Source organism: Cherax quadricarinatus, chromosome 16, assembly GCF_038502225.1.
Source record: "Cherax quadricarinatus isolate ZL_2023a chromosome 16, ASM3850222v1, whole genome shotgun sequence".
Lineage (NCBI taxonomy): Eukaryota > Metazoa > Arthropoda > Malacostraca > Decapoda > Parastacidae > Cherax > Cherax quadricarinatus.
The window spans coordinates 47,278,886-47,304,800 of record NC_091307.1 but is presented as its reverse complement, the minus strand read 5'-3'; the positions used below and the strand labels follow the sequence as shown (position 1 = coordinate 47,304,800).

Below are 25,915 nucleotides of genomic sequence, written 5' to 3'. Positions count from 1 at the left end.
TTCACCTGACATGTTACTTATACTTGACATCAGGAACTATATGTTAAGGTTCCTGAATGCTGTTGTATGTTTGCCAGTCTCAAATATACAACAATAGCTATATAAAGAAACTTCATTTTGAGTAAATAATTATAATGTAATTATAAACACCCCAAATTACCGACAATATGTTAGATACATGTGTCTCTAATGTGATATTTTATTGTGGTAACATTGCGCTCTCCAGGAGTTTTGTCATGCCTTTATAAACAACACAGTGACGCAGAGGAGTAAATATATATGTATATATATATATATATATATATATATATATATATATATATATATATATATATATATATATATATATATATATGCACATGTATATAAGTACCAAATTGAGGAAGGGTTCAACACCACCACACATTGTGTCGCCTCAGGTCACAACACAACATACATATCACCTTATCCACTCACCTTATCTACTCATCGATCCTGAAAAGATCATGCACCCAGCAGAGCTAGGTGTTTTTCGTGATCCAAGGACACTCGTGGCAGTGTTATGCTAATGGATTAATTTCAGCCTCCTACTGTCTGAACCCCCGCCTCCCTGGCCTACCACAGTAAATACTTCCTTAAATCACACGTTGAGCTCCTCACATACTTCATGATGAGCTCCCCACCTTCTTTCCTCAGCCTGATTACCTGGTCCTTGTCTGTTGTCTTTTTCTTGATGTGGCGGTACAAAAGCTTCGGGTCACACTTGACTTTTGATGCTATGTCGTTTTCGTACTGTCGCTGGGCCCTCCTTATCTGTGCATACTCATCACTGGGTCTTCGACTAATCTTTTTATTTTCCAGAGCCCTTTGTCTTTTGTACTTTTTCCATTTTCTAGTGCACTAAGTTTTTGCCTTCCTACACCTTTAGGTAAACCAAGGGCTCGTTCTGGCTTTCTCATTATTTCTCTTGCCCAAGTTTCGAGACGCCAATGTGGCTCCAGGTTTTCCCAATCATTTCCTTGTGATTGAAATTGCCATTAACTAATAACTTTGCTCTACCCTTGTGAGCTCTTCTGGATATCTCAACTAGTGTGTCCACTATTGCTCTATTGCTCTATTCATTTTCTTCTCTTGGCCTCCTACAGTTCTGTGGCAGGTTATACATCACTGCAATGACTACCTTATATCCACCAGACTGAATTGTACCCACTGTGTAGTCCCTTTTGCCCATTTCATTCATTCCTTCCATTTCCTCAAATCCTCATCAGTTTTTAATAAGCAGTACAACTCCTCCTCCCACTCTGCTTCCTCTATGTTTCCTCAGGATCTGATATCCGGGTGGGAAGATTGCTTCTGTTATCCCGGTGAGTTTCGTTTCTGTGAGCGATATGATGTCTGAGGACTTCTTCTTGATACTTTCATGCCACTCCTCACAATTATTCGATATTCCATCTACATTTGTAGAGCAAACCTTGAACTTCTTTTCTATAACTTTTGTCTGGGGAGATTGTTGTGGTTGGGGAAGTGGGACTCTGCGTACAGTATAGCTCGTCTTTGCCTGAAACAGCAGTTCCTGATGCCATGCCTGTAGTGCTCTTCGGTTCTTTAGATTTTTTCAGATTTTTTAGATCGTCTTCTAAGTTCTGTATTTTAGCTGCTGCTGCTATGCCTTGTAGTTGCCATTTCCTGCTCCCTGCAGCTATCCTCTCCTCCATTTTCTTCCTAAGTGATTTAAGCTTCCTTCTCCACTCATCCTCCCTTTTTGTGAGATCTGCCACTCAATCTTCCCTTCCAGGTTCATCCACCAGTCCCCTGGTTTTCCGTCCTGTTCTTTGTGTGTGTGTGTGTGTGTGTGTGTGTGTGTGTGTGTGTGTGTGTGTGTGTGTGTTAGTATTCACCTATTTGTGGTTACAAGGGTCGATTCATAGCTTCTGGCCCCGCCTCTTCGCTGACTGCTACTAGGTCCTCTCTCTCCCTGCTCCTTGAGCTTTATCATACCTCGTCTTAAAACTGTGTATGTTTCCCGCCTCCACTACGTCACTTTCTTGGCTATTCCACGGCCTGACAACTCTATGACTGAAGAAATATTTCCTAACATCCCGGTGACTCATCTGAGTCTTCAGCTTCCAATTGTGACCCCTTAACCTTTCTTCGTAGGACAATACTCTTAGCTCTGGGACTAGTCTTGTTGTAAACCTTTGCTCTTTATCTAATTTCTTCACGTGCATGACCAGGTGTGGATTCCAAATTGGGTGCTGCATACTCCAGTATGGGCCTGACGTATATGGTGTACAGAGTCTTGAACGATTCCTTACTGAGGTATCGGAGCGCTATCCTTAGGTTTGCCAGAGGCCCATATGCTGCAGCAGTTATCTGAGTAATGTGTGTCTCAGGAGATGTGTTCGGTATTATACTCACCCCAAGATCATTTTCCTCGAGTGACGTTTGCAGTCTTTGGCCACCTAGACTATACTCTGTGTGCGGTCTTCTTTGCCCTTCCCTGATTTTCATGACTTTGCACTTTGCTGGGTTAAATTCAAGGAGCAAGTTGCTGGACCAGTCTTGTAGCCTGGCCAGGTCTCTTAGTAGTCCTGCCTGATCCTCGATCGATTTGATTCTCTTTATTAACTTCACATCATCTGCAAACAAGGACACTTCTGAGTCTATCCCTTCCGTTATGTTATTCACATATACCAAAAACAGCACAGGTCATAGGACTGGCTCCTATGGAACCCTGCTTATCACAGGAGCTCACTTTGACACCTCGTCAGGTTCCATGACTCGTTGTTGCGTCCCTGTCAGATATTCCCTGATCCATTGCTATACCTTTCCTGTTATGAGTGCCTGATCTTCTAGCTTTCGCATTAACCTCTTGTGAGGAACTGTGTCGAAGGCCTTCTTGCAGTCTAAGGAAATGCACTCTATCCACCTCTCTCTCTCTTGTCTTACTTCTGTCACTTTGTCATAAAACTCCAGTAAGTTTGTGACATAGGATTTTCCTTCCCTGAAACCGTGCTCGTTGTCGATTATATACACCTGTTTTCTTTCCAGGCGCTCCACCACTCCCCTGATAATCTTCTCCATGATTTTGCATACTGTACACTTTAGTGACACAGGTCTGTAGTTTAATGCCTCGTGTCTGTCTCCTTTTTTTAAAAATTGGGACTGTATTTGCCATCTTCAATACCTAAGGTAGTTGCCCAGTTTCAATGGATGTTTTGAAAATCTTTGTTTGTGACACACACAGCATCTCTGCTCCCTCTCTCAGGACCCACGGAGAGATGTTGTCTGGTCCCACCGCCTTTAAGGTATCAAGTTTACATAGCAACTTCTTCACCTCCTTCTCGGTTATGTGTACCTCATCCAGCACTTGTTGTGTACCCATCCCCCCCTGTTGTGAATTCCTGGAGTCCTACCTGTTTCCACTATAAATACTTCTTTAAATCTCATGTTGAGCTCCTCACTTACCTCTTGGTTCTTTCTTGTGAGCTCCCCACCTTATTTCCTCAGCCTGATTACCTGATCCTTGACTGTTGTTTTCCTCCTGATGTGGCTATACAACAGCTTCGGGTAAGACTTGACTTTCGATGCTATGTCATTTTCGTATTGTCGCTGAGCCTCTGTGCATATTCTGTGCATCTGTGCATATTCGTTTCTAGATCTTCAGCTGATCTTTATTTTCCTGGGTCCTTTGTCTTCTGTACCGTTTATGCCTCCCTACACCTTTGGGTGAACCAAGGACTCATTCTGGTCTTCCCATTATTTCTGTTTCCCTTCGGAACAAACCTCTCCTCTGCCTCCTTGTATTTTGTTGTCACATAGCCCATCATTTCTTTTACTGGTTTTCCTGCCAGTTCTCTCTCCCACTGAACGTCTTGCAGGAAGTTCCTCATGCCTGTGTAGTCCCCACTGTTGCATCTTGGTTTTCCCCTCCTATTCCTGCTACTGTCTCCACTTGTAGCTCAACTATGTAATCAAAGCACAAAACCACATGATCACTAGCTCCAAGGTGCCTTTCATACGTGATATCCTCGATGTCTGAACTACTCAAGGCGAATACAAGGTCCAGTCTTGCTGGACCATCTTGTAAACCATGCTGAGATTCATTAATCTATTTATTCCTTTCAAGATGGTTACGAATTGCCTCGGCAATTATTGACTCCATAAATTTTCCCACTGTGGAGGTAAGGCTTATTCGTCTGTAGTTCGAACCTAAGGACCTTTCACCTGCCTTCTAAATAGGTATTACATTTGCCATTTTCCACTTATCTGGCACTGTGCCATTTTGTAGAGACATGTTGAAAATATTATCCTAAGGTTTGCTAAATTCCTCTTTACATCCCTTTAAAACCCTTGCAAACAATTCATCAGGACCTGGGGATTTGTTAGGTTTTGATTTCTCTATTTATCTGAGGACCATGTCACTAGTTACCCCAATCGGGCATAGTTTATTAAAGCCCTGTTCTACATAATTTATTATTTCTGGAATTTCGCTAGTATCTTCCTGAATAAAAACTGAGATGAAGTAAGTATTGAAAATTATCACTGTCAGTGATCTGGCCAGAGTTACTCTTAAATTGTCTCTGACGTACATCGCTACTCCACCACCCTTCCTGTTGACCCTGTCAGTGTGGAAAAATTTATAGCCTTGTATGTGACATTCAGAAGGCATCTCTCTATCTATCAGATTGAGCCAGGTCTCTGTTATATCAATGATATCTATGTTTCCTGTACTTGCAATTAATCTTAGCTCATCTATCTTATTTCTTACACTCCAGCTATTAGTATAATAGACCTTAAGGGAGCTAGTCCCTTGCTGCCCTCTGCTGTCTCCCTTTGTTTGATGATATGATCTATTGTCTTTATTTATAACTTCATGATGAATGTCTTTTATTCATTTACTGTTTACAACCCTAGTGTTCCAACCTGACTGTTTCACACACACCCATACCTCTATCTTCTATCAGTTTAAAATCCTAGACATTTCAGCAATGGCCCTCTCGATTGAGTTTGCAAGAGCTACCACCCCTGCCCCAGAAAGATGTACCTCATCCCTTGCATACATATCATTTTTGCCATAAAAGTTGTCCCAGTTGTCAATGAATGGGATTGCAAGTTCCTTGCAGTATCTGTCTAGCCAGCAATTTACACCAATTGCCCTAGACAACCATTCATTGCCCACTCCCCTTCTAGGCAAGATGCTACATATAATTGGGACCCCTCCCTTAGACTTAATTAAATCTATAGCTGACCTGTACTTATCTAGCAGCTCTTCTCTCCTACCCTTCCCAATATTATTTCCACCAGCACTGAGACAGATAATAGGCTTGTTCCCATTACCTGACATGATATTATCCAACCTGTCGACTATGTCACTAACACCAGCTGCAGGGAAGCACACTCTATCTCTTACCTTCTTATTCCTATTACAGAAGGCACGGTCCATATATCGTACCTGTGAGTCACCAACCACAAGTATGCGCTTACCTCCATTTGCAGGGGAAGTAGTACCTTTACCTTCACTGGCCACTGAAGTACATTCATCCTGAAGAACAGAGAAGCGATTTCCTACCTTCAAATCTTCTCTCTTAACTTTCCTTATCTTGATGCTCTTCCCATTACTGGGAACCACTTGCCACTTGTGGTAGGTGCTGGACTGCACCTCACTGCTGGTAGCCGTTGCTACCTCCCCACCTACAGCTTCCTCGCAGCGAGAGACAGACTGCACCTCGCTGCTGGTAGCCTCATTCCCCTCCACTATATTAGCCACCTCACACTCGCTCCCAACCCCATTGAGGGGAACCTTCAGCCTCCTAATTTCCTCTTGGAGGAGCAAGACTTCCTCCTTCAACTCTCCAACCTCAATTTTTAGAACACTGCAAAAGCAAGCCATGGCTTTGTAACCGTCCACACTAATCCCCAAAGCAGCTCAGGGCCTGTGACCTTATGTGACAACTGCCACCTAGCTTATAGTAACTTACTCGCCTTGTTCAATGGATTACCAATTGCTATTCCTTATTGAATACGTGAGTGCCTATTCTTTATCGTGCTATGAGAGTTGGACCATTCACAATCAGCTTGGCGGTTAATTGGAACTTGAAACCCCACACCCATACAACCACTCATAGGTGAATACAGTACTTGCAATGCAGCTGTAGCAGCCTGTAGATTGTCCAGCTCGATGTGACGTCCTGGCGTAGATCCACCTCAATTTCTTCTCGTTATATAATGTTCCCTATTCACTCTATTTCTCTTACTGGTCACACGATTGTTTCACTTTATTATCTTTCTTGGGTGGCACGTGGCAACTTTGCCTGCCCTGCCCGCTCTGACTGCTCACCACGTTTTACTTTCTAGATCACTTACAAAATTGCGGCTCTCCCTACACTTATGTGGCTCAGGCAGATTATAAATCACTTCAAGGAATTGTTCACTACCCTAGCACACTTAGTTATCCTTCAGATCACTTGGGTAGCCCTCGAAAACACTTATGTTCGCGGAGCACGGGAGGCGTGTCTTGCGCACGCACTGACGAGACTGTGTATGTGTGTGTGTGTGTGTGTGTGTGTACTCACCTATTTGTACTCACCTATTTGTGGTTGCAGGGGTCGAGTCACAGCTCCTGGCCCCGCCTCTTCGCTGATTGCTACTAGGTCCTCTCTCTCCCTGCCCCATGAGCTCTATCATACCTCGCCTTAAAACTATGTATGGTTCCTGCCTCCACTACATCACTTTCTAGGCTATTCCATGGCCTGACTACTCTATGACTGAAGAAATACTTCCTAACATCCCTTTGATTCATCTGAGTCTTCAACTTCCAATTGTGACCTCTTGTGTCTGTGTCCCATCTCTGGAACATCCCGTCTTTGTCCACCTTGTCTATTCCGCGCAGTATTTTATATGTCGTTATCATGTCTCCCCTGACCCTCCTGTCCTCCAGTGTCGTCAGGCCGATTTCCCTCAACCTTTCTTCGTAGGACAATCCCCGTAGCTCTGGGACTTGTCTTGTTGCAAACCTTTGGACTTTCTCTAATTTCTTGACGTGCTTGACTAGGTGTGGATTCCAAACTGGTGCTGCATACTCCAGTATGGGCCTGACGTAGATGGTATACAGAGTCTTAAACGAATCCTTACTGAGGTGTCGGAACGCTATGTTTGCCAGGCGCCCGTATGCTGCAGCAGTTATCTGATTGATGTGCGCCTCAGGAGATATGCTCGGTGTTATACTCACCCCCAGATCTTTTTCCTTGAGTGAGGTTTGCAGTCTTTGGCCATCTAAACTATATTGTGTCTGCGGTCTTCTTTGCCCTTCCCCAATCTTCATAACTTTGCATTTGGCAGGGTTAAATTCAGGGAGCCAGTTGCTGGACCAGGCTTGTAGCCTGTCCAGGTCTCTTTGTAGTCCTGCCTGATCCTCATCCGATTTGATTCTTCTCATTAACTTCGCATCATCTGCAAACAAGGACACTTCTGAGTCTATCCCTTCCGTTATGTCGTTCACATATACCAAGAACAGCACAGGTCCTAGGACTGACCCCTGTGGAACCCCGCTTGTCACAGGCGCCCACTCTGACACCTCGTCGCGCGTGTGTGTGTGTGTGTGTATTCTAGTTGTGGTTACAGAGGTTGAGTCACAGCTCCTAGCCCCGCCTCTTCACTAACCGCTATTAGGTCACTCTTCCTGCTCCATGAGCTTTATCATACCTCTTCTTAAAATTATGTATGGATCCTGCCTCCACTACATCACTTCCCAGACTATTCCACTTCCTGACTACTCTGTGACTGAAGAAATGCATCCTAATATTCCTGTGATTCTCCGGAGTCTTCAACTTCCAACTGTGACCCCTTGTTGTTCTGACCCATCTCTGCAACATCCGGTCTCTGTCAACCTTATCGATTCCTCTCAGTGTATAATATGTCGTTATCATATCCCTCTTCCCCATCTCTCCTGTCCATCAGAGTCATCAGGTCGATTTTCCTTAACCTGTCCTCGTAGGACATACCCGTTAACTACGGGACTAGTCTTGTTGGAAACTTTGCACTTTCTCTAATTTCCTTATGTACTTGGCTAGATGTGGGTTCCAAACTGGTGGTGCATACTCCAATATAGGCCTAACATACAAGGTGTATAAGGGTCCTGAAATATTCCTTCGCTAGGCGCCTGTATGCTGCAGCAGTTATTTGATTGATATGCTCCGTAGGAGATGAGCCCTGTGCTATACTCACACCAAAATCCTTTTCCTTCAGTGAGGTTTGTAGTCTCGGCCTCCTAGACTGTACTCCGTCTGTGGTCTTCTTTGCCCTTCCCCAATTTTCATGACTTTGCACTTGGTGAGACTGAACTCGAGGAGCCAGATTTTGGACCAGGCTTGCAGCCTGTACAGATCACTTTGTAGTTCTGCCTGGTCCTCGTCGGACTGAATTTTTCTCATCAACTTCTGAGTCTCCTCGATCCATCATGTCGTTCACATATACCAGAAAGAGTACCAGTCCCAGGACTGTGAACATCTGTGGCGTCCACTCTGACACCTCACCACGTACCATGGCTCACTGTTGTCTTCCCGATAAGTATTCCCTCATCCATTTCAGTGCATTCCCTGTTATCCTTGCCTGGACCTTCAGCTTTTACACAAATCTCTTGTGTGGAACTGTGTCAAATGCCTTCTTACAAGAAGACGCAATCTACCCACCCCTCTCTCTCTCTCTCTCTCTCTCTCTCTCTCTCTCTTGTCTTACTGCTGTCACCCCATCATAGAACTCCAGTGGGTGTGTGACACAGGATTTCCCGCCCCTGAAACCGTGTTGATTGTCGTTCATGAGCTCATTCCTTTCTAGGTGCTCCACCAGTCTTCTCCTGATAATCTTCTCCATGATTTTGCATACTGTACATGTCAGTGACACTGATCTGTAGTTTATTGCTTCGTGAATGTCTCCTTTTCAAAAACTGGGATTACATTTGCTGTCTTCCATACCTCAGGTAGTCGCCCTGTTTCGATAGAAGTGTTGAAGACTGTAGTTAGTGGTACACATAGCACCTCAGCTCCCTCTCCAAGACCCGTGGAGAAATGTTATCCGGCACCATCGCCTTCAAAGTATCTAGCTCGCTTAGCAGCCTCTTCACTTCTTCCCCGGTTGTGTGTATTGTGTCCAACACTTGTTGGTGTACCCTACCTCTCCATCTTTCTGGAGTCCCTTCTGTCTCCCCTGTGAACACTTCTTTGAATCTTATGCTGAGCTCCTCACATACTTTGCGGTCGTTTCTTGTGATCTCCTGTCCTTCCTTCCTCAGCCTGATTACCTGATCCTTGACTGTTGTTTTCCTCCTGATGTTGCTGTACAACAGCTTCGGGTCAGCTTTGGCTTTCGCTACTATGTCATTCTCGTAATGTCGCTGGGCCTCCCTTCTTACCTGTACATATTTATTTCTGTCTGTTGAACTACTCACCTTATTCTCCTGGGTCCTTTGCTTTCTGTATTTCTTTGCATATTGTTGTCACATATTCTGTCATCTCATTTACTGACTTCCCTGCCAGTTCTCTATCCCAATGAACCCCGTGTAGGAAATTCTTCATTCCTGTATGTCCCCTCTCGTTCAACATGCCCTTCCTGCCTCCCCCTCCACTTGTAACTCTACTGCGTATTTGAATCTCAGAACAATGTTATCAATAGCCCCGAGGGGTCTTTCATATGTGTTTTCAATATCTGTACTACTCAAGGTGAATATTAGGTCCAGTTTTGCTTGTTCATCCTCTCCTGTTTTTTGTGTGTGTGTGTGCATGGGTGGGTGTATGCTTCTCTTTTTACGTGTGTGTTTGTGTGTTTCAATATTTTACCTCTTATCTAAAGCTGGAATAATTGGGCTGTTCTTTGGACCGATCATTGAAAACATTACGTGTAGAAACCCTTCTCTGGACACGTAAAATGAACACCGACCTGAAATAAAACAGAATGTTACTTTATATTTCGAAATTAAAATTCCACTCTAATACAAGTACCCACTTGAACACACACACACACACACACACATGACTCGACCCCTGCAACCACAACTAGGTGAGTACAACTAGGTGAGTACACGCACACACACACACACACACACACACACACACACACACACACACACACACACACACACACACACACACACACACACACACACACACACACACACACACACACACACACACACACACACACACACACACACACACACACACACACACACACACACACACAAGAAGACACGAGAGAGAGAGCGGTGAATAGAATGCATTTTCTTTGACTGCAAGAAGGCCCTCGACACAGTTCCTCACAAGAGGTTAATGCAAAAGCTAGAGGATCAGGCACACATAACAGGAAAGGTACTGCAATAGATTAGAGAATATATACAGGGAGGCAACAACGAGTCGTGAGATTTAACCAGGTGTCAGAGTGTGCGCCTGTGACGAGCGGGGTTCTACAGGGGTCAGTCCTAGGATCTGTTCTGTTTTTGGTATATGTGAATGACATAACGGAAGGGATAGACTCAGAAGTGTCCTTGTTTGCAGATGATGTGAAGTTTATGAGAAGAATTAAATCGGTCGAGGATCAGGCAGGACTTCAAAGAGACCTGGACAGGCTACAAGCCTGGTCCAGCAACTGGCTTCTTGAATTTAACCCAGCCAAATGCGAAGTCATGAATATCGGGGAAGGGCAAAGAAAACGGCAAAAGAAAAAGATCTTGGGGTGAGTATCATACTGAGTAAATTTCCAGAGGTGTACTTCAACCGGATAATTGCTGCCGCATACGGGCGTCTGGTTAACCTATAAATAAAATTCCGATACCTCACTAAGGAATCGTTCAAGACCCTACACACCCTGTAAGTCAATCCCATATTGGAGTATGCAGCACCAGTTTGGAATCCACACTTGGTCAAACACATCAAGAAATTAGAGAAAGTGCAAAGGTTTTCAACAAGAATAGTCCCAGGGCTAAGGGGATTATCCTACGAAGATAGGCTAAGGGAAATCGGCCTGACGAATCTGGAGGACAAGCAGGTCAGGGGAGACATTATAACGACATAAAATACTGCGAGGAATTGATAAGGTGGGCAAAGACAGGATGTTCCAGAGATGGGACACAGAAACAAGGGATCACAATTGGAAGATGAAAACTTCGATGAGTCAAAGGGATGTTAGGAAGTATTTCTGCAGTCATAGAGTTGCGAGGAAGTGGAATAGCCTAAAAAATGACGTAGTGGAGACAGGAGCCATACATAGTTTTAATACGAGGTTTGATATAGCTCTTGGAGCAGGGAAGGAGAGGACCTAGTAACAATCAGTGAAGAAGCGGGCGCAGGAGCTGTGAATCGACCCCTGCAACCACAAATATGTGAGTACAAATAGGTGGGTACATACACTACCTGGAGCCACATTGGGGTTCAAAAACATGCTGGGGTAAGATGATGAAGTTGGTACTGGAAAACCTCATGTACCTAGTGTTCACCTTGAGTAGTGCAGATATTGAGGACATCACATATGAAAGATCCCTCTGGGGCAGCCATCACGTGGAGAGGGAAGCAGGAAGGTCAGAACGAGTTAAGCCAAGTTACAAGAGAGGGGACTAAATAGGCATGAAGAATTTCCTGCATGGGGTTCCGTAGGAAAGAGAACTGGTGGGAAACTCTGTAAACGAGATGAAGAAGTAAGTGACAACAACATGCAAGGAAACTGAGGAAAGGTTTGTGCCCAAGGGTAACAGAAATAACAAGAAAGCTAGAATTAGCCCTTGGTTCCCTCAGTGGTGTAGAGAGGCCAAAACCAAGAGTACTAGGGAATGGAAGTAGAAAAGGACCTGAAGAATAAGGAGAACAGTCGTCGTTCCAAAAATGATTATGAACTGGTAAGAAGGGTGGCCCAACGACATTGCAGCGAAAGCCAAAACAGACCAGAAGGTGTTGTACAGCAACATCAGGAGGAAAACAATAGTCAAGGACCAGGAAGGAAGGAAGGGAGATGACAACAAACGACTGCAATGTTTGTGATGAGGTCAACATGAGATTCAAAGAAGTGTTCACAGCGGACACAGAAAGGACTTCAGAAAGACGGAAAGGTGGGGTACACCATCAAGTGCTGGACGCAATACATACAACCGAGGAAGAAATGAACATAAGAACATAAGAACATAAGAAAGGAGGAACACTGCAGGAGGCCTGCTGGCCCATACTAGGCAGGTCCTTTACAATTCATCCCACTAACAAAACATTTGCCCAACCCAATTTTCAATGCCACCCAAGAAATAAGCTCTGATGTGCAAGTCCCACTCAAATCCAACCCCTCCCACTCATGTACTTATCCAACCTAGATTTGAAACTACCCAAAGTCCCAGCCTCAATAACCCAACTAGGTAGACTGTTCCACTCATCAACTACCCTATTTCCAAACCAATACTTTCCTATGTCCTTTCTAAATCTAAACTTATCTAATTTAAATCCATTACTGCGGGTTCTCTCTTGGAGAGACATCCTCAAGACCTTATTAATATCCCCTTTATTATTATAACCTATCTTCCACTTATACACTTCGATCAGGTCTCCCCTCATTCTTCGTCTAACAAGTGAATGTAACTTAAGAGTCTTCAATCTTTCTTCATAAGGAAGATTTCTAATGCTATGTATTAATTTAGTCATCCTACGCTGAATGTTTTCTAACGAATTTATGTCCATTTTGTAATACGGAGACCAGAATTGAGCTGCATAATCTAGGTGAGGCCTTACTAATGATGTATAAAGCTGCAGTATGACCTCTGGACTTCTGTTGCTTACACTTCTTGATATAAATCCCAGTAATCTATTTGCCTTATTACGTACGCTTAGGCATTGCTGTCTTGGTTTAAGGTTGCTGCTCACCATAACCCCCAAGTCCTTTTCGCAATCTGTATGGCTAAGTTCTACATCATTTAACTTATAAGTACTAGAGTTATGGGCACTCCCAAGCTTCAGAACCTTGCATTTATCTACATTGAACTGCATCTGCCACTTTTCTGACCAAGAATAGAGTTTGTTTAAATCCTCCTGAAGTTCCATAACATCTACGTTTGAATCAATTATCCTACCTATCTTTGTGTCATCGGCGAATTTGCTCATATCACTAGTAATTCCCTCATCAAGATCATTGATATATATTATAAACAACAACGGGCCCAAGACTGATCCCTGTGGAACGCCACTTGTTACAGATCCGCACTCGGATTTAACCCCATTTATGGACACTCACTGCTTCCTGTCAGTGAGCCATGACTCGATCCACGAGAGCACTTTTCCCCCAATGCCATGAGCTGCTACTTTCTTTAACAGTCTATGGTGCGGAACTCTATCAAAAGCCTTACTAAAATCTAAGTAAATAATATCAAATTCTTTATTGTGGTCAACAGCCTCAAAAGCTTTACTGAAGAAAGTTAATAAATTAGTTAGACAAGACCGGCCTCTTGTGAATCCATGCTGAGTATCATTAATCAAGCTATGCTTATCGAGATGGCTTCTTATAATCTCAGCTATAATTGACTCTAGTAATTTGCCTACAATTGAGGTCAGGCTTATTGGGCGGTAATTTGACGGTAACGACTTGTCCCCTGTTTTAAAAATAGGAGTTACATTAGCCATCTTCCACATATCAGACACTACACCTGTTTGAAGAGATAAATTAAAAATATTAGTTAATGGTTCACAGACTTCCATTTTGCATTCCTTAAGAACCATTGAAAAAACCTCATCAGGACCCGGCGACTTATTTTGCTTCAGTCGGTCTATCTGCTTCACAACCATCTCACTAGTGACTGTGATGTTACATAATTTATCTTCTTCTAGCCCACTGTAAAAATTAATTACTGGAATATTGTTAGTGTCTTCCTGTGTAAAAACTGAGAGAAAATAATTATTTAAAATCAAGCACATTTCATTCTCTTTGTCAGTAAGGTGCCCATAGTTATTTTTAAGGGGACCTATCTTATCTCTAACTTTTGTTCTATAGATCTGGAAAAAACTTTCTGGGTTAGTTTTAGAATCCCTAGCAACTTTAATTTCATAGTCCCTTTTAGCTTTTCTTATCCTCTTTTTAATGTCCCTCTTAATGTCAATATACTGATTCATAAGATGACTCTCACCTCTTTTGATACGCCTATAAATTCCTTTCTTATGCCCTAGTAGATATTTGAGCCTATTATTCATCCATTTTGGGTCATTTCTATTTGATCTAATTTCTTTATATGGGATAAACGCTCTTTGAGCAGCATGTATAGTGTTCAGAAAACTGTCATATTGATAGCTCTCTTCGTTACCCCAGTCAACAGATGATAAGTGTTCTCTAAGCCCATCGTAATCTGCTAAGCGAAAATCTGGGACTGTTACTGAGTTATCGCTACTATCGTACTTCCATTCAATGCTAAATGTAATTGATTTGTGGTCGCTAGCACCCAGTTCCTCTGAAATTTCTAAATTATTAACAAGGGATTCATTGTTTGCCATAACTAAGTCAAGCAGGTTATTTCCCGTTGTAGGTTCTGTCAGAAACTGCTTCAAAAAACATTCCTGAAATACTTCTAAGAAGTCGTATGATTCTAAATTCTAAATGTAGAGGCTGCTAAGCAAGCTAGATGCCTCAAAGGCTGGATAACATCTCTTCATGGGTTCTGAAAGAGGGAGCAGACGTGCTATGTGTACCACTAACAATAATCTTAAATATATCTATCGAAACAGGGCGACTACCTAAAATATGGAAGACAACAAGTGTAGTCCCAATTTAAAAAAAAAAGAGATAGACATGAAGCATTAAACTACAGACCAGTGTCACTGACATGTATAGTATGCAAAGTCATGTAGAGATTATCAGGAGGAGAGTGGTGGAGCACCTAGAAAAGAATGAGCACATCAACGACAGCTACCACGGTTTCAGGGACTGGAAATCCTGTGTCACAAACCTACTGGAGTTCTATGACAGGGTTACAACAGTAAGGCAAGAGTGAGAGGGGTGGGTGCACTGCATTTTCTTGGACAATACGAAGACCAGGCAGGGATAACAATGAAGGTACTGCAGTGGATCAGGGGATTCCTGTGAGGAAGAGAACAGCGATTCAAGGTACGTGGCGAGGTGTCAGAGTGGGCGCCTATGACTAGTGGTGTTCCACAGGGGTTAATCCTAGGATCAGTGCTGTTTCTTGTATTTGTGAACGACATGACGGAAGGAATAAATTCAAAAGTGTTTACATATAAGGTGAAGTAGATGAGAAGAATTCAATCGCACGAAGACCAGGCAGAACTACACAGTGATCTGGAGAGGCTGCAGTCCTTGTCCAGCAACTGACTCCTGGAGTTCAACCCCACCAAGTGCAAAGTCTTAAAGATTTTGGAAAGGCAAAGAAGACCTCAGATGCAATACAGTCTAAGGGGCCAGAGACCACAAACCTCTCTCAATGAAAAGGATCTTGGGGTGAGTATAACACCAGGCACATCTCCTGAGACACACCTCAACTAAATAACTGCTGCAGCATACGGGCGCCTAACTAACTTCAGAACAGCATTCCGACATCTTCATATGGAATCATTCAGGATCCTGTATATCGTGTACGTTAGGACTATATTAAAGTATACAGCACCAGTTTGGAACCCACACCTAGCCAAGCACGTAAGGAATTTAGGGAAAATACAAAGGTTTGCAACAAGACTAGTTACGGAGCTAAGGGGTATGTCCTACGAGTTGAGGTGAAGGGAAATCGACCTGGAGACACTGGAGGACAGAAAAGATAGGGGGATATGATAACGACATATAAAATACTGACAGAAATCGAGAAGGTGGACAGAGACATTATGTTCCAGAGATGGAACACTGCATCTAAGGGGCACAGTTGGAAGTTGAAGACTCAGATGCATCACATGGATGTTAGGAAGTATTTCTTCAGTCATAGAGTTGTCAGAAAGTGGAATAGTCTGCGAAGTGATGTAGTGGAGGCAGCATCCATACTTAGCTTTAAGAAGAGGTATGATAAAGCTCATGGAGCAGGACCATTGTAGAGAAGGGGCCTGAAGATGTGACTCAACCCCTGCAACCACAACTAGGTGAGTACAACTTGATAAGTATACACACACACACAAGCCTGGTCCAACAACTCAACAACTGGCTCGTCTAATTTAACCCCGCCTAATGCAAAGTCAATAAGATCGGGGAAAGGTAAAGAAAACCGTAGGCAGAGTATATACTAAATGGTCAAAACCTTCAAACCTCACTCAGGGAACAGGATTTTAGGCTGAGTATAATACCGAACACATCTCCTGAGACGCATATCATCGAGATAACTACTGCAGTATATGGGCGCCTGGCAGACCTAAGAATAACGTTCCGATACCTCAGGAATTGTTCAATACTCTGTACACCGTGTACGTCAGGTCCATATTGGAGTAAGCAGTTCCAGTTCGGAACCCACACCTGGTCCAACAGGTCGAAAAATAAGAGAAAGTGCAAAAGTTTCCAACAAGACTAGTCCCTGACCTAAAGAGAACTTCCTACGAAGAAAGGTTTACGGAAATCGACCTGACGACACCCTTCTCCTCACTTTCATTTCTGTCACAGACAGTGGCATAACTGATAGTACTGTAGCATCCTCTGCAGACTAGACTATCATCTGCGTGAGATACAGTGAACTTCCCAAACTGATATCAACCAACTTCTCTTATGGGCTACTAATGTTATGATGTTAGACTATTACTAAATTTAGTTACAATGTTTTGGAAAGATTGAGGAAATATAAACAAAATCTGAGCACAAGACAAACATAAATCATTCAGTATAGCACAAATTTGACAAGAAAGTCCTGGGAATGATTGTGTCGAAACTAAAAGGAAAAAAATTAGGTTGGATAGTTAGAGCTTACAAAGCAATAGATGTCAAGCCACTGATGACTAGATTCGCGCAACTTGTTCTTTCTACATCGGAATTTCAGTGTGTAGAAATAATCCCCTTCAAGGCAGACAAAGCATCTAAAGTACTGGTAGAGCCTGAAGTTCCTCCAACTGTTCTCTCTAGAACGTAGGAGAGAATGGTTCATGATAAACAGCACGTGAAAGATCGTTTTTGTAAAGACTGGGCATTTGCTTTGGTATATAGACTATATATTGGCGAAGATTGAAAACCCCAAGTATAGAAGGAGAATTGTAAGATACCGATGAATACAGTTGTTCATCATAGTTGAGTTTAGAAAAGATTTGGGATGAATGAAGGTGAAGAAAGGTTTGCCTATGATTTACCTCCCCTTCCCCAAAAAAGATGGGCTAGATTTTATTTATATGAGGTATGAGCATTTATGAGAAGCAGCTTTCAATGTTATGCGAATCTTCCAGGATATTCGACGATCCAACAAAAGACCAAGAAACTTTACCATATCTTGTTCGAGAGCTTCGTAATGAGTTGAAATGAAGATCATTAGCAAACTAGAGAGAGGCACCCAAAGAGTGGAGGCGAGAACATAGACAAGACTATTAATGGCGAGGATGAAGAGGGTAGTAGTAAGAACAGCCTTGGGGTAACCCTTCAACCAGGACAAAATCAGAGAAAATAGCTAATGTTGACCCAGACATGGAAGTGCCTCTTAAATCAGAAAACTTAAATGAAAAGTAGCAGATTGCTTCGTGGCTTTGCGTCAGTGCTTGCAAAGCCAATGGGTGACATAGATTATTATCGATAGATTATAAGCCAAGGCACTGGAAACATATGTTGCTGAAAGGATTAAGGGGATCTATTTTAGAACTACCCTTATGAATGCCAAATTGAAGAATGGGGCAGAGAATTTGGGATTTCCAGGCACTACTCTAAACGTTTATTAACTGCGCAATAGGTATATAGTGAGAGGTGTCATAGCTTGACGTCTCTGGCTTACGGAAGAGTAAGACAACACCCTTTTCTAAGGTCTAGAGACACACAAAACGGAAAAGATGTACGAGGACTACAAGCGCAGTTGAGAATAAGTGTTGAAGCAATCAAACACTGTCATTAAGCCCATTTGCTCTCAGTTAGCATCTATATAGTGTTCATGTAAGTTCGCAGAGCACAAAGGGCAGGTTATAAAGTTACGGAGTGCAAAAGTAAAATTTAGAGATTCGAATCCCTCTTGAGTTAGAGGAAAGACTTTTGGGAAAAGATTTAGCCACTGGGATTTACATACAAAGCGATGGTCAATTCCTGTGGCAACCTAAACAGTGTGAACAACATTATATCATCAACAGTAAGAATGCGAGCCTGGCCAGGAGAACACTTGCCAGCCAACTTCTGTACCAGCTGCATGTGAAAATTTTGGGAAAAATTCGATTCCGTGTTACTAAAATTTGTCCATCAGTCCTTTGAAAGTAATTTTACTAGTCAACTACCGTATAGGTATCAATAAATATTACATACTAAAATTTCAATAATTCAAAGCATTTAGCCAAATAATTTAAGCTGCTGGAATGAACGGTATTATTGGATTTAGAGTATAGCCCTACTTAACAACTTTATGCAAAAGCCTATATAGCTGCACATTATATAAACATTGAAAGAAATAACTATTAAGATTTCCAAGTACACATTAAAAACATCCCAGCAAGACTTTTTACAGTCTATATTCTCGAATAATTTGCAAAATGTTTTCTCATATAAATACCTGATTTTGTAAAGTCTCGAGCAATATATGCCTTTATGCCGACATCAATCTCTATAATAACGTGATCTCCTCGACGCACCAAAACGTCTATTGTTTCAATAAACTGAGGACGTGCTCTCCATATGAGGCGACCAACCTTCTCTAAATCAGCAATCTCCCGGTATATACCAGACGTTGCTGACTGAAAGTATTTATATATGTTGAAATAACGGAGAAATTATTTTCCTTCATACATGATTTTCATCGCAGAATGCCATTTTTACACCACACATTGCCATCAGACACGACAAATATGTTGTTGCGAATCAACCAAAACCTGCGAGTTAAGCTTATGAGAGGAAAGAAAATTGGTTTTTGCCATAAATCTGCAAAAATAAATCTGAGCATATTGAAAAAGTATATATTATTTAAGTAAGATTAAATAAATTTAAATTGGGCTGTCATATATTTAGTAGAATATAGCTTAAAATATACATTAACTTAAATTAGGTTAGTACAGGTTTCAAAGTTAAGTTTGGTCTTAGGAAAATTATTTCTTACATCACTGTCAGTGAAAAAATTCGTCAATTAATCTATAAAATAAACTATAAAATAAACTATAAAAATAAATCTATAAAATAAACCGGAGTATTTGGCAAGTTTGGCTTATTAGACACGACATACATGTATATAGAATATTTGGCTGTAATTTACACCTTGTCTTGTTTTCTTTATAATGTTTGCATCACGCACCTTCAGATAAGGAATAGTAGCAGAGCCTTTTTCCCAAATAATTTTAACAGAAGGGTCATCTACCACATCCCTGAGAGACTGGTAGGGCTGAGGAATGTGTCTCACTGCCAGGAGAGCAAACAAGTTGCCAGAGTAACTTCGTGTTAACACCAGTGTCACCATCATCCACACTAACAATACAATCCGCTCCCACAACCAGTAAGTTGGCACACTCATATCTGTAATATTTTACACAATTTGCAATTTAGCCCGCAAGTGAGCTAGCAAATGGAACATAGTCCCATCTTCCATAGAAATGATTTGTCTTCTAGAAATTTTCAGAAATAATTGAAAGAGACAACTAGACTAAGTATGCAAGTGAACCTGTAAATTAGAGAATTCTTCTTCAGAATGTAAGACTATTCGACAACATTGTTATGAGCATTGTTGATGACAGTCACCTAAGCGATGATGAACAATTTCCTAAGCTTCACTCTTCTTTTGTATTAGAATATTAATAACCAGATTCATGATATATCAAAGTAATTCATGAAACCCTTTCAGGTCTTCATGAATTACAGCAAAATTCTGTTTACAACACTATGTAAATAACTCGTACATTGGAGGAAAAAACTTATAAGGGCGTTTCTGTCTGAGACAATTAACTATTCACACACTAACTTATTAAAGGCTGGAGAAGGACAGTGTAAACATTGCCTCAGAAATTATTTTTTGTTTATCTGGAAGCTCTTCTGTCACTAAAGAGACAGGATTATCTTGAGAGAAAGCGGCGATGGTTGTCAATGTTATACTTTCCAAAGCTATGTGAAAGCCACTCCAAGTAGCATGTAATCCTAATACAGATATTAGATTAAACACTAATAGCTGTAAGTGGTTAAACAACAGAGACATAAATCTTTTATAGCAGAATCAATAGAAGAGAGGTTTACCTTACGAATTATACTTAGTTTAAGATTGGTTCCCAAAGAATAGGGAAAGCCAAAGGAGAATATGAAATTTAGGTTCCAATGGAATCAAATTAACTATAAGGGTTTCTTTCAGATATACAAGCATAGTATTAGGAAAGATATAGGCCTATCTAAATGCAACTAAGTTCATCCTACTGTTAGAGACAAAGAATTAAGTACTATTTATTACACCTATTTCCTCTCTGATACAGGAGAGAAAACAAACAATATATCGAAAATGAATAATTCATGTGAAAACAAAAGTTAATTATGCAATTTCAAAGGCACTAGTGACATGGTCTTCAGACAACTATCGTGAATCCAAACAAGTCGTCGCTCTGTTGAACTGTTGCTCGAGATTTGTTAAGAAGTGTAAGCAAGCAATTAATAATTACAATCCACTTAGAAGTCAGTTCTAGTGGTATTAATTTTTTTATAAGAAAGTTACATGAAGCACATGTTTCTAAACAAGGGTCTCCAAGCTATTTGGGAAGTTTGAGATGGTGTGCGCTGAAGAAGGGACATTGTGACTCCAGTGTTCCTATGGTCTCTCCAAGTCTCCAGGATATATCACAACATCAGTAAGTTGCAATATTTTAATTGAATTCATAGTTCTTTCTTGAGTGTGGGTGCAAGGTTAATTCCACAAAGTGTTCTCGTGGAAATACCCCACAGCTCAGTTTGAAGGGAAGTGTAACCCACAGTTCCCATACCTAGTTGGGTGAATCTTATTGTGGCTAGCTGGCTCAGTGGCTAACGCGACGGTCTGGAGTTTTGAGACTCTTTTATCGAGGGTTCTAACCCCGCCAGTGTTATGGTTTGTTTGCAATCGTGTCATTACGATTTTGTGAGTCATCCCAACTTTTGTTTTTGTTATGTGAAATGGACATTTAAGTGATAATGACTAAATAATACAAGTCTTTTGTTCTCCCCGCAAAAATAATTATGCTGCAAGAAAAAAATCCCCAGTTCATGCATTGGTAGACCATGTGAGGGAAAATGGATAGGGGGTATTTTTAATATTTAATTATTCGTCGGTAAAACAATATCTACCGAATGTAGTGTATAATTCATAATGACCCTTTCATAAATAATGATGATACTGCAACAAGTGCTTGTAAACATACTTTTTAGACAGTGGGTAAAAATCGTCATTGCAATTTTATGTATTTTTTTTTAAATTATCAGTGAGGACTATCTTTGTGAAGTTCCATGCATTAATTCTTGAAATGCGAAGAGGTCTGGGTCATGTGGGCCCTGTTTACTAGCCATTAGCTCCTCTGCATTGTAGAGGAGCTAACGGTCCATGCTGGGTGGACAAAATCCATATGGGACAAAATCCCCATAAGACAGAATCCACCTAGGCAGAAGAGCGAGAAGACAATAAAATTATAGGCAGGGTGGAGAAGAAGAGATAAAGATTAGGTCAAGTCATGAGTTTTCTGAGGTTTGGAGCATTTGACAATGTAGTGAGAAAGAAAGGCATGTGCAGAGACAAAGCCGGGAATAAGATTCATCTTAGGGTGTAACGGATGCTTCAAGAAGACGGCATCAGTGAAGGTTAGCAGAAGGATAGATAGTTTTGCCAGAGAACCAGTTAACAGGAGGACTGTCTTCTATAACATGATGTTTTTAGACATTAACCTTAATTTTGGACTAACAAATACTCTTCTTAGTAATCTAGTTGTACCTGTCCATCTGTCAATGATGTCTCTGGAGTCCATATCATTTCCTGCTCCTCTTGTCATTTCAATTACTTAGGAATTACTGGCCTCTCATTTTCTGACCCTCTTGAAGAGCAGTGAATAACAGACGACAATAATAACTGATTATTCAATGAGTGAACAAGTGAACAGAGTTTGGCGTTTAGTTTATTGTTATTGAATAATGAGTAAATATAAGTGAAATATGACATGAAAACATCGATATAGTTGTAAATTTTAAAATCCTCAATCACCCTCAAGTGGCAAGCACACACATGTTGCCTCAAGTGGCAAGCACACACATGTTGCCTCAAGTGGCAAGCACACACATGTTGCCTCAAGTGGCAAGCACACACATGTTGCCTCAAGTGGCAAGCACACACATGTTGCCTCAAGTGGCAAGCACACACATGTTGCCTCAAGTGGCAAGCACACACATGTTGCCTCAAGTGGCAAGCACACACATGTTGCCTCAAGTGGCAAGCACACACATGCTGCCTCAAGTGGCAAGCACACACATGTTGCCTCAAGTGGCAAGCACACACATGTTGCCTCAAGTGGCAAGCACACGCAGGTTACCTCAAGTGGCAAGCACACACATGTTGCCTCAAGTGGCAAGCACACACATGTTGCCTCAAGTGGCAAGCACACACATGTTGCCTCAAGTGGCAAGCACACACATGTTGCCTCAAGTGGCAAGCACACACCTGTTGCCTCAAGTGGCAAGCACACACATGTTGCCTCAAGTGGCAAGCACACAAATGTTGCCTCAAGTGGCAAGCACACACATGTTGCCTCAAGTGGCAAGCACACACATGTTGCCTCAAGTGGCAAGCACACAAATGTTGCCTCAAGTGGCAAGCACACACATGTTGCCTCAAGTGGCAAGCACACACATGTTGCCTCAAGTGGCAAGCACACACATGTTGCCTCAAGTGGCAAGCACACAAATGTTGCCTCAAGTGGCAAGCACACACATGTTGCCTCAAGTGGCAAGCACACACATGTTGCCTCAAGTGGCAAGCACACACATGTTGCCTCAAGTGGCAAGCACACACATGTTGCCTCATGTGGCAAGCACACGCAGGTTGCCTCAAGTGGCAAGCACACACATGTTGCCTCAAGTGGCAAGCACACAAATGTTGCCTCAAGTGGCAAGCACACACATGTTGCCTCAAGTGGCAAGCACACGCAGGTTGCCTCAAGTGGCAAGCACACACATGTTGCCTCAAGTGGCAAGCACACACATGTTGCCTCAAGTGGCAAGCACACACATGTTGCCTCAAGTGGCAAGCACACACATGTTGCCTCAAGTGGCAAGCACACACCTGTTGCCTCAAGTGGCAAGCACACACATGTTGCCTCATGTGGCAAGCACACACATGTTGCCTCAAGTGGCAAGCACACACATGTTGCCTCAAGTGGCAAGCACACACATGTTGCCTCATGTGGCAAGCACACACATGTTGCCTCAAGTGGCAAGCACACACATGTTGCCTCAAGTGGCAAGCACACACAGGTTGCCTCAAGTGGCAAGCACACGCAGGTTGCCTCAAGTGGCAAGCACACACATGTTGCCTCAAGTGGCAAGCACACACAGGTTGCCTCAAGTGGCAAGCACACACATGTTGCCTCAAGTGGCAAGCACACACAGGTTGCCTCAAGTGGCAAGCACACGCAGGTTGCCTCAAGTGGCAAGCACACACATGTTGCCTCAAGTGGCAAGCACACACATGTTGCCTCAAGTGGCAAGCACACACAGGTTGCCTCAAGTGGCAAGCACACACAGGTTGCCTCAAGTGGCAAGCACACACATGTTGCCTCAAGTGGCAAGCACACACATGTTGCCTCAAGTGGCAAGCACACACATGTTGCCTCAAGTGGCAAGCACACACATGTTGCCTCAAGTGGCAAGCACACGCAGGTTGCCTCAAGTGGCAAGCACACACATGTTGCCTCATGTGGCAAGCACACACATGTTGCCTCAAGTGGCAAGCACACACATGTTGCCTCAAGTGGCAAGCACACGCAGGTTGCCTCAAGTGGCAAGCACACACATGTTGCCTCATGTGGCAAGCACACACATGTTGCCTCAAGTGGCAAGCACACACATGTTGCCTCATGTGGCAAGCACACACATGTTGCCTCAAGTGGCAAGCACACACATGTTGCCTCAAGTGGCAAGCACACGCAGGTTGCCTCAAGTGGCAAGCACACACATGTTGCCTCATGTGGCAAGCACACACAGGTTGCCTCAAGTGGCAAGCACACACATGTTGCCTACTTGACCACATCTGGACCAACACCATATCCCCTTTAAAATCAGGCATAATTACAGATAATACCACAGACCACTACCCTACTTTCCTCATAACAACTCTTGGTAAACTACCCCAAGACACTACTAAAGTCACCTTCAGACTTCACAATGAGGCAGCCATTAATAACTTCGCAACAGCATTAGCAAACATTGATTGGCACACTGAGCTAGAAATCTATACAGATATTGACGAATGTATTAATAATTTTCTAAAAAAGACCCAATACCTCTATAACAAGCACTGCCCTAAAAAAACTAAACAGATGACAGCAAAGAGACTGAACAGTCCCTGGCTAACACCCAGCATTCTCAAATCCATAAATACAAAACACCAATATGAAAAACAGTACAGAATGGGTCACATAACCAGAGACCAAACAAAACGCTACTCGTCAATCCTAACCAGCCTGATAAGAAGGGCAAAAAAATTGTATTATGAGAACAGATTATCCAACTTACGAGGTGATATAAAAAAGACCTGGAAAACACTATCTGAAATTCTGGGAACAAAAAAGATATCACGAAATAGCGAAATAAAATTAGCAAAATCAGATGAACCCCAACTCCCACCAACAGAAACAGCAAACAGACTCAATGATTTCTTCTCCACTATAGGACAAAACCTTGCCCATAAAATCCCAAGCTCAGATACCCCACCAAATAACTACCTCACCGGCAACTACCCGAACACACTGTTCCTAGCTCCGACTAACCCATACGAAGTCTCCCTTATTATCAATGCACTAAAAAACAAGGCAGGAGATTTAAGTACCTTACCACCCTTTATATATAAAAAAGTGTCACAAGTGCTATCTCCAATCATTGCAACACTCTTTAACAAATCCATTGAATCCTCCACCTTCCCTACAGTACTCAAAATAGCAAGGGTCACCCCGATCCACAAAGGAGGAGACCAAACAGAGTTGAATAACTATAGGCCAATATCCAACTTACACCCTCTCTCAAAAATCTTTGAAAAACTAATTCATAAACGAATCTACTCCTACCTTATCTCCCAAAACATACTCAACCCCTGCCAATTTGGATTCAGGCCTAATAAAAATACTAATGATGCTATTATACACATGCTAGAACATATATACACTGCAATAGAGAAAAAAGAAGTCCCACTGGGGATCTTCATTGACTTACGTAAAGCTTTTGATACAGTTGACCATGACTTGCTCCACGTAAAATTGTCACACTATGGTATAAGAGGGCACTCCCTCAATTACCTCAAGTCATACCTCAGCAACAGAAGCCAATATGTGTACGCAAATGGGGCAAACTCTTCTGCGCAACCAATTACAGTTGGTGTCCCACAGGGAAGTGTCCTTGGCCCTCTTCTCTTTCTCCTATACATAAATGACCTTCCAAATGCTTCGCAATTACTCAAACCCACACTATTTGCAGATGACACTACATACGTCTTCTCTCACCCGAGCCCAGTCACACTAGCCAATACTGTAAATACCGAATTACAGAAAATATCTACCTGGATGAGGACTAACAAACTTACACTAAACATTGACAAAACCTACTTCATTCAGTTTGGTAACAGAGCTACAGATGT

The 25,915-nt window shown here is 42.3% G+C and overlaps 1 protein-coding gene across 1 annotated transcript in view; it reads right to left on the bottom strand.

The window, feature by feature from the left end:
- Positions 1 to 25,915, bottom strand: part of LOC128688804 (probable glutamate receptor) — a 40,505-nt gene that overhangs the window by 887 nt on the left and 13,703 nt on the right. The window contains exons 7-9 of the mRNA XM_070085663.1: positions 19,373 to 19,590; positions 18,641 to 18,821; positions 9,813 to 9,912 (exon numbers count right to left, since the gene is read on the bottom strand). Of these exons, the coding sequence (XP_069941764.1) occupies positions 9,813 to 9,912; positions 18,641 to 18,821; positions 19,373 to 19,590 (499 nt within the window). The remainder of the gene's footprint in view (positions 1 to 9,812; positions 9,913 to 18,640; positions 18,822 to 19,372; positions 19,591 to 25,915) is intronic.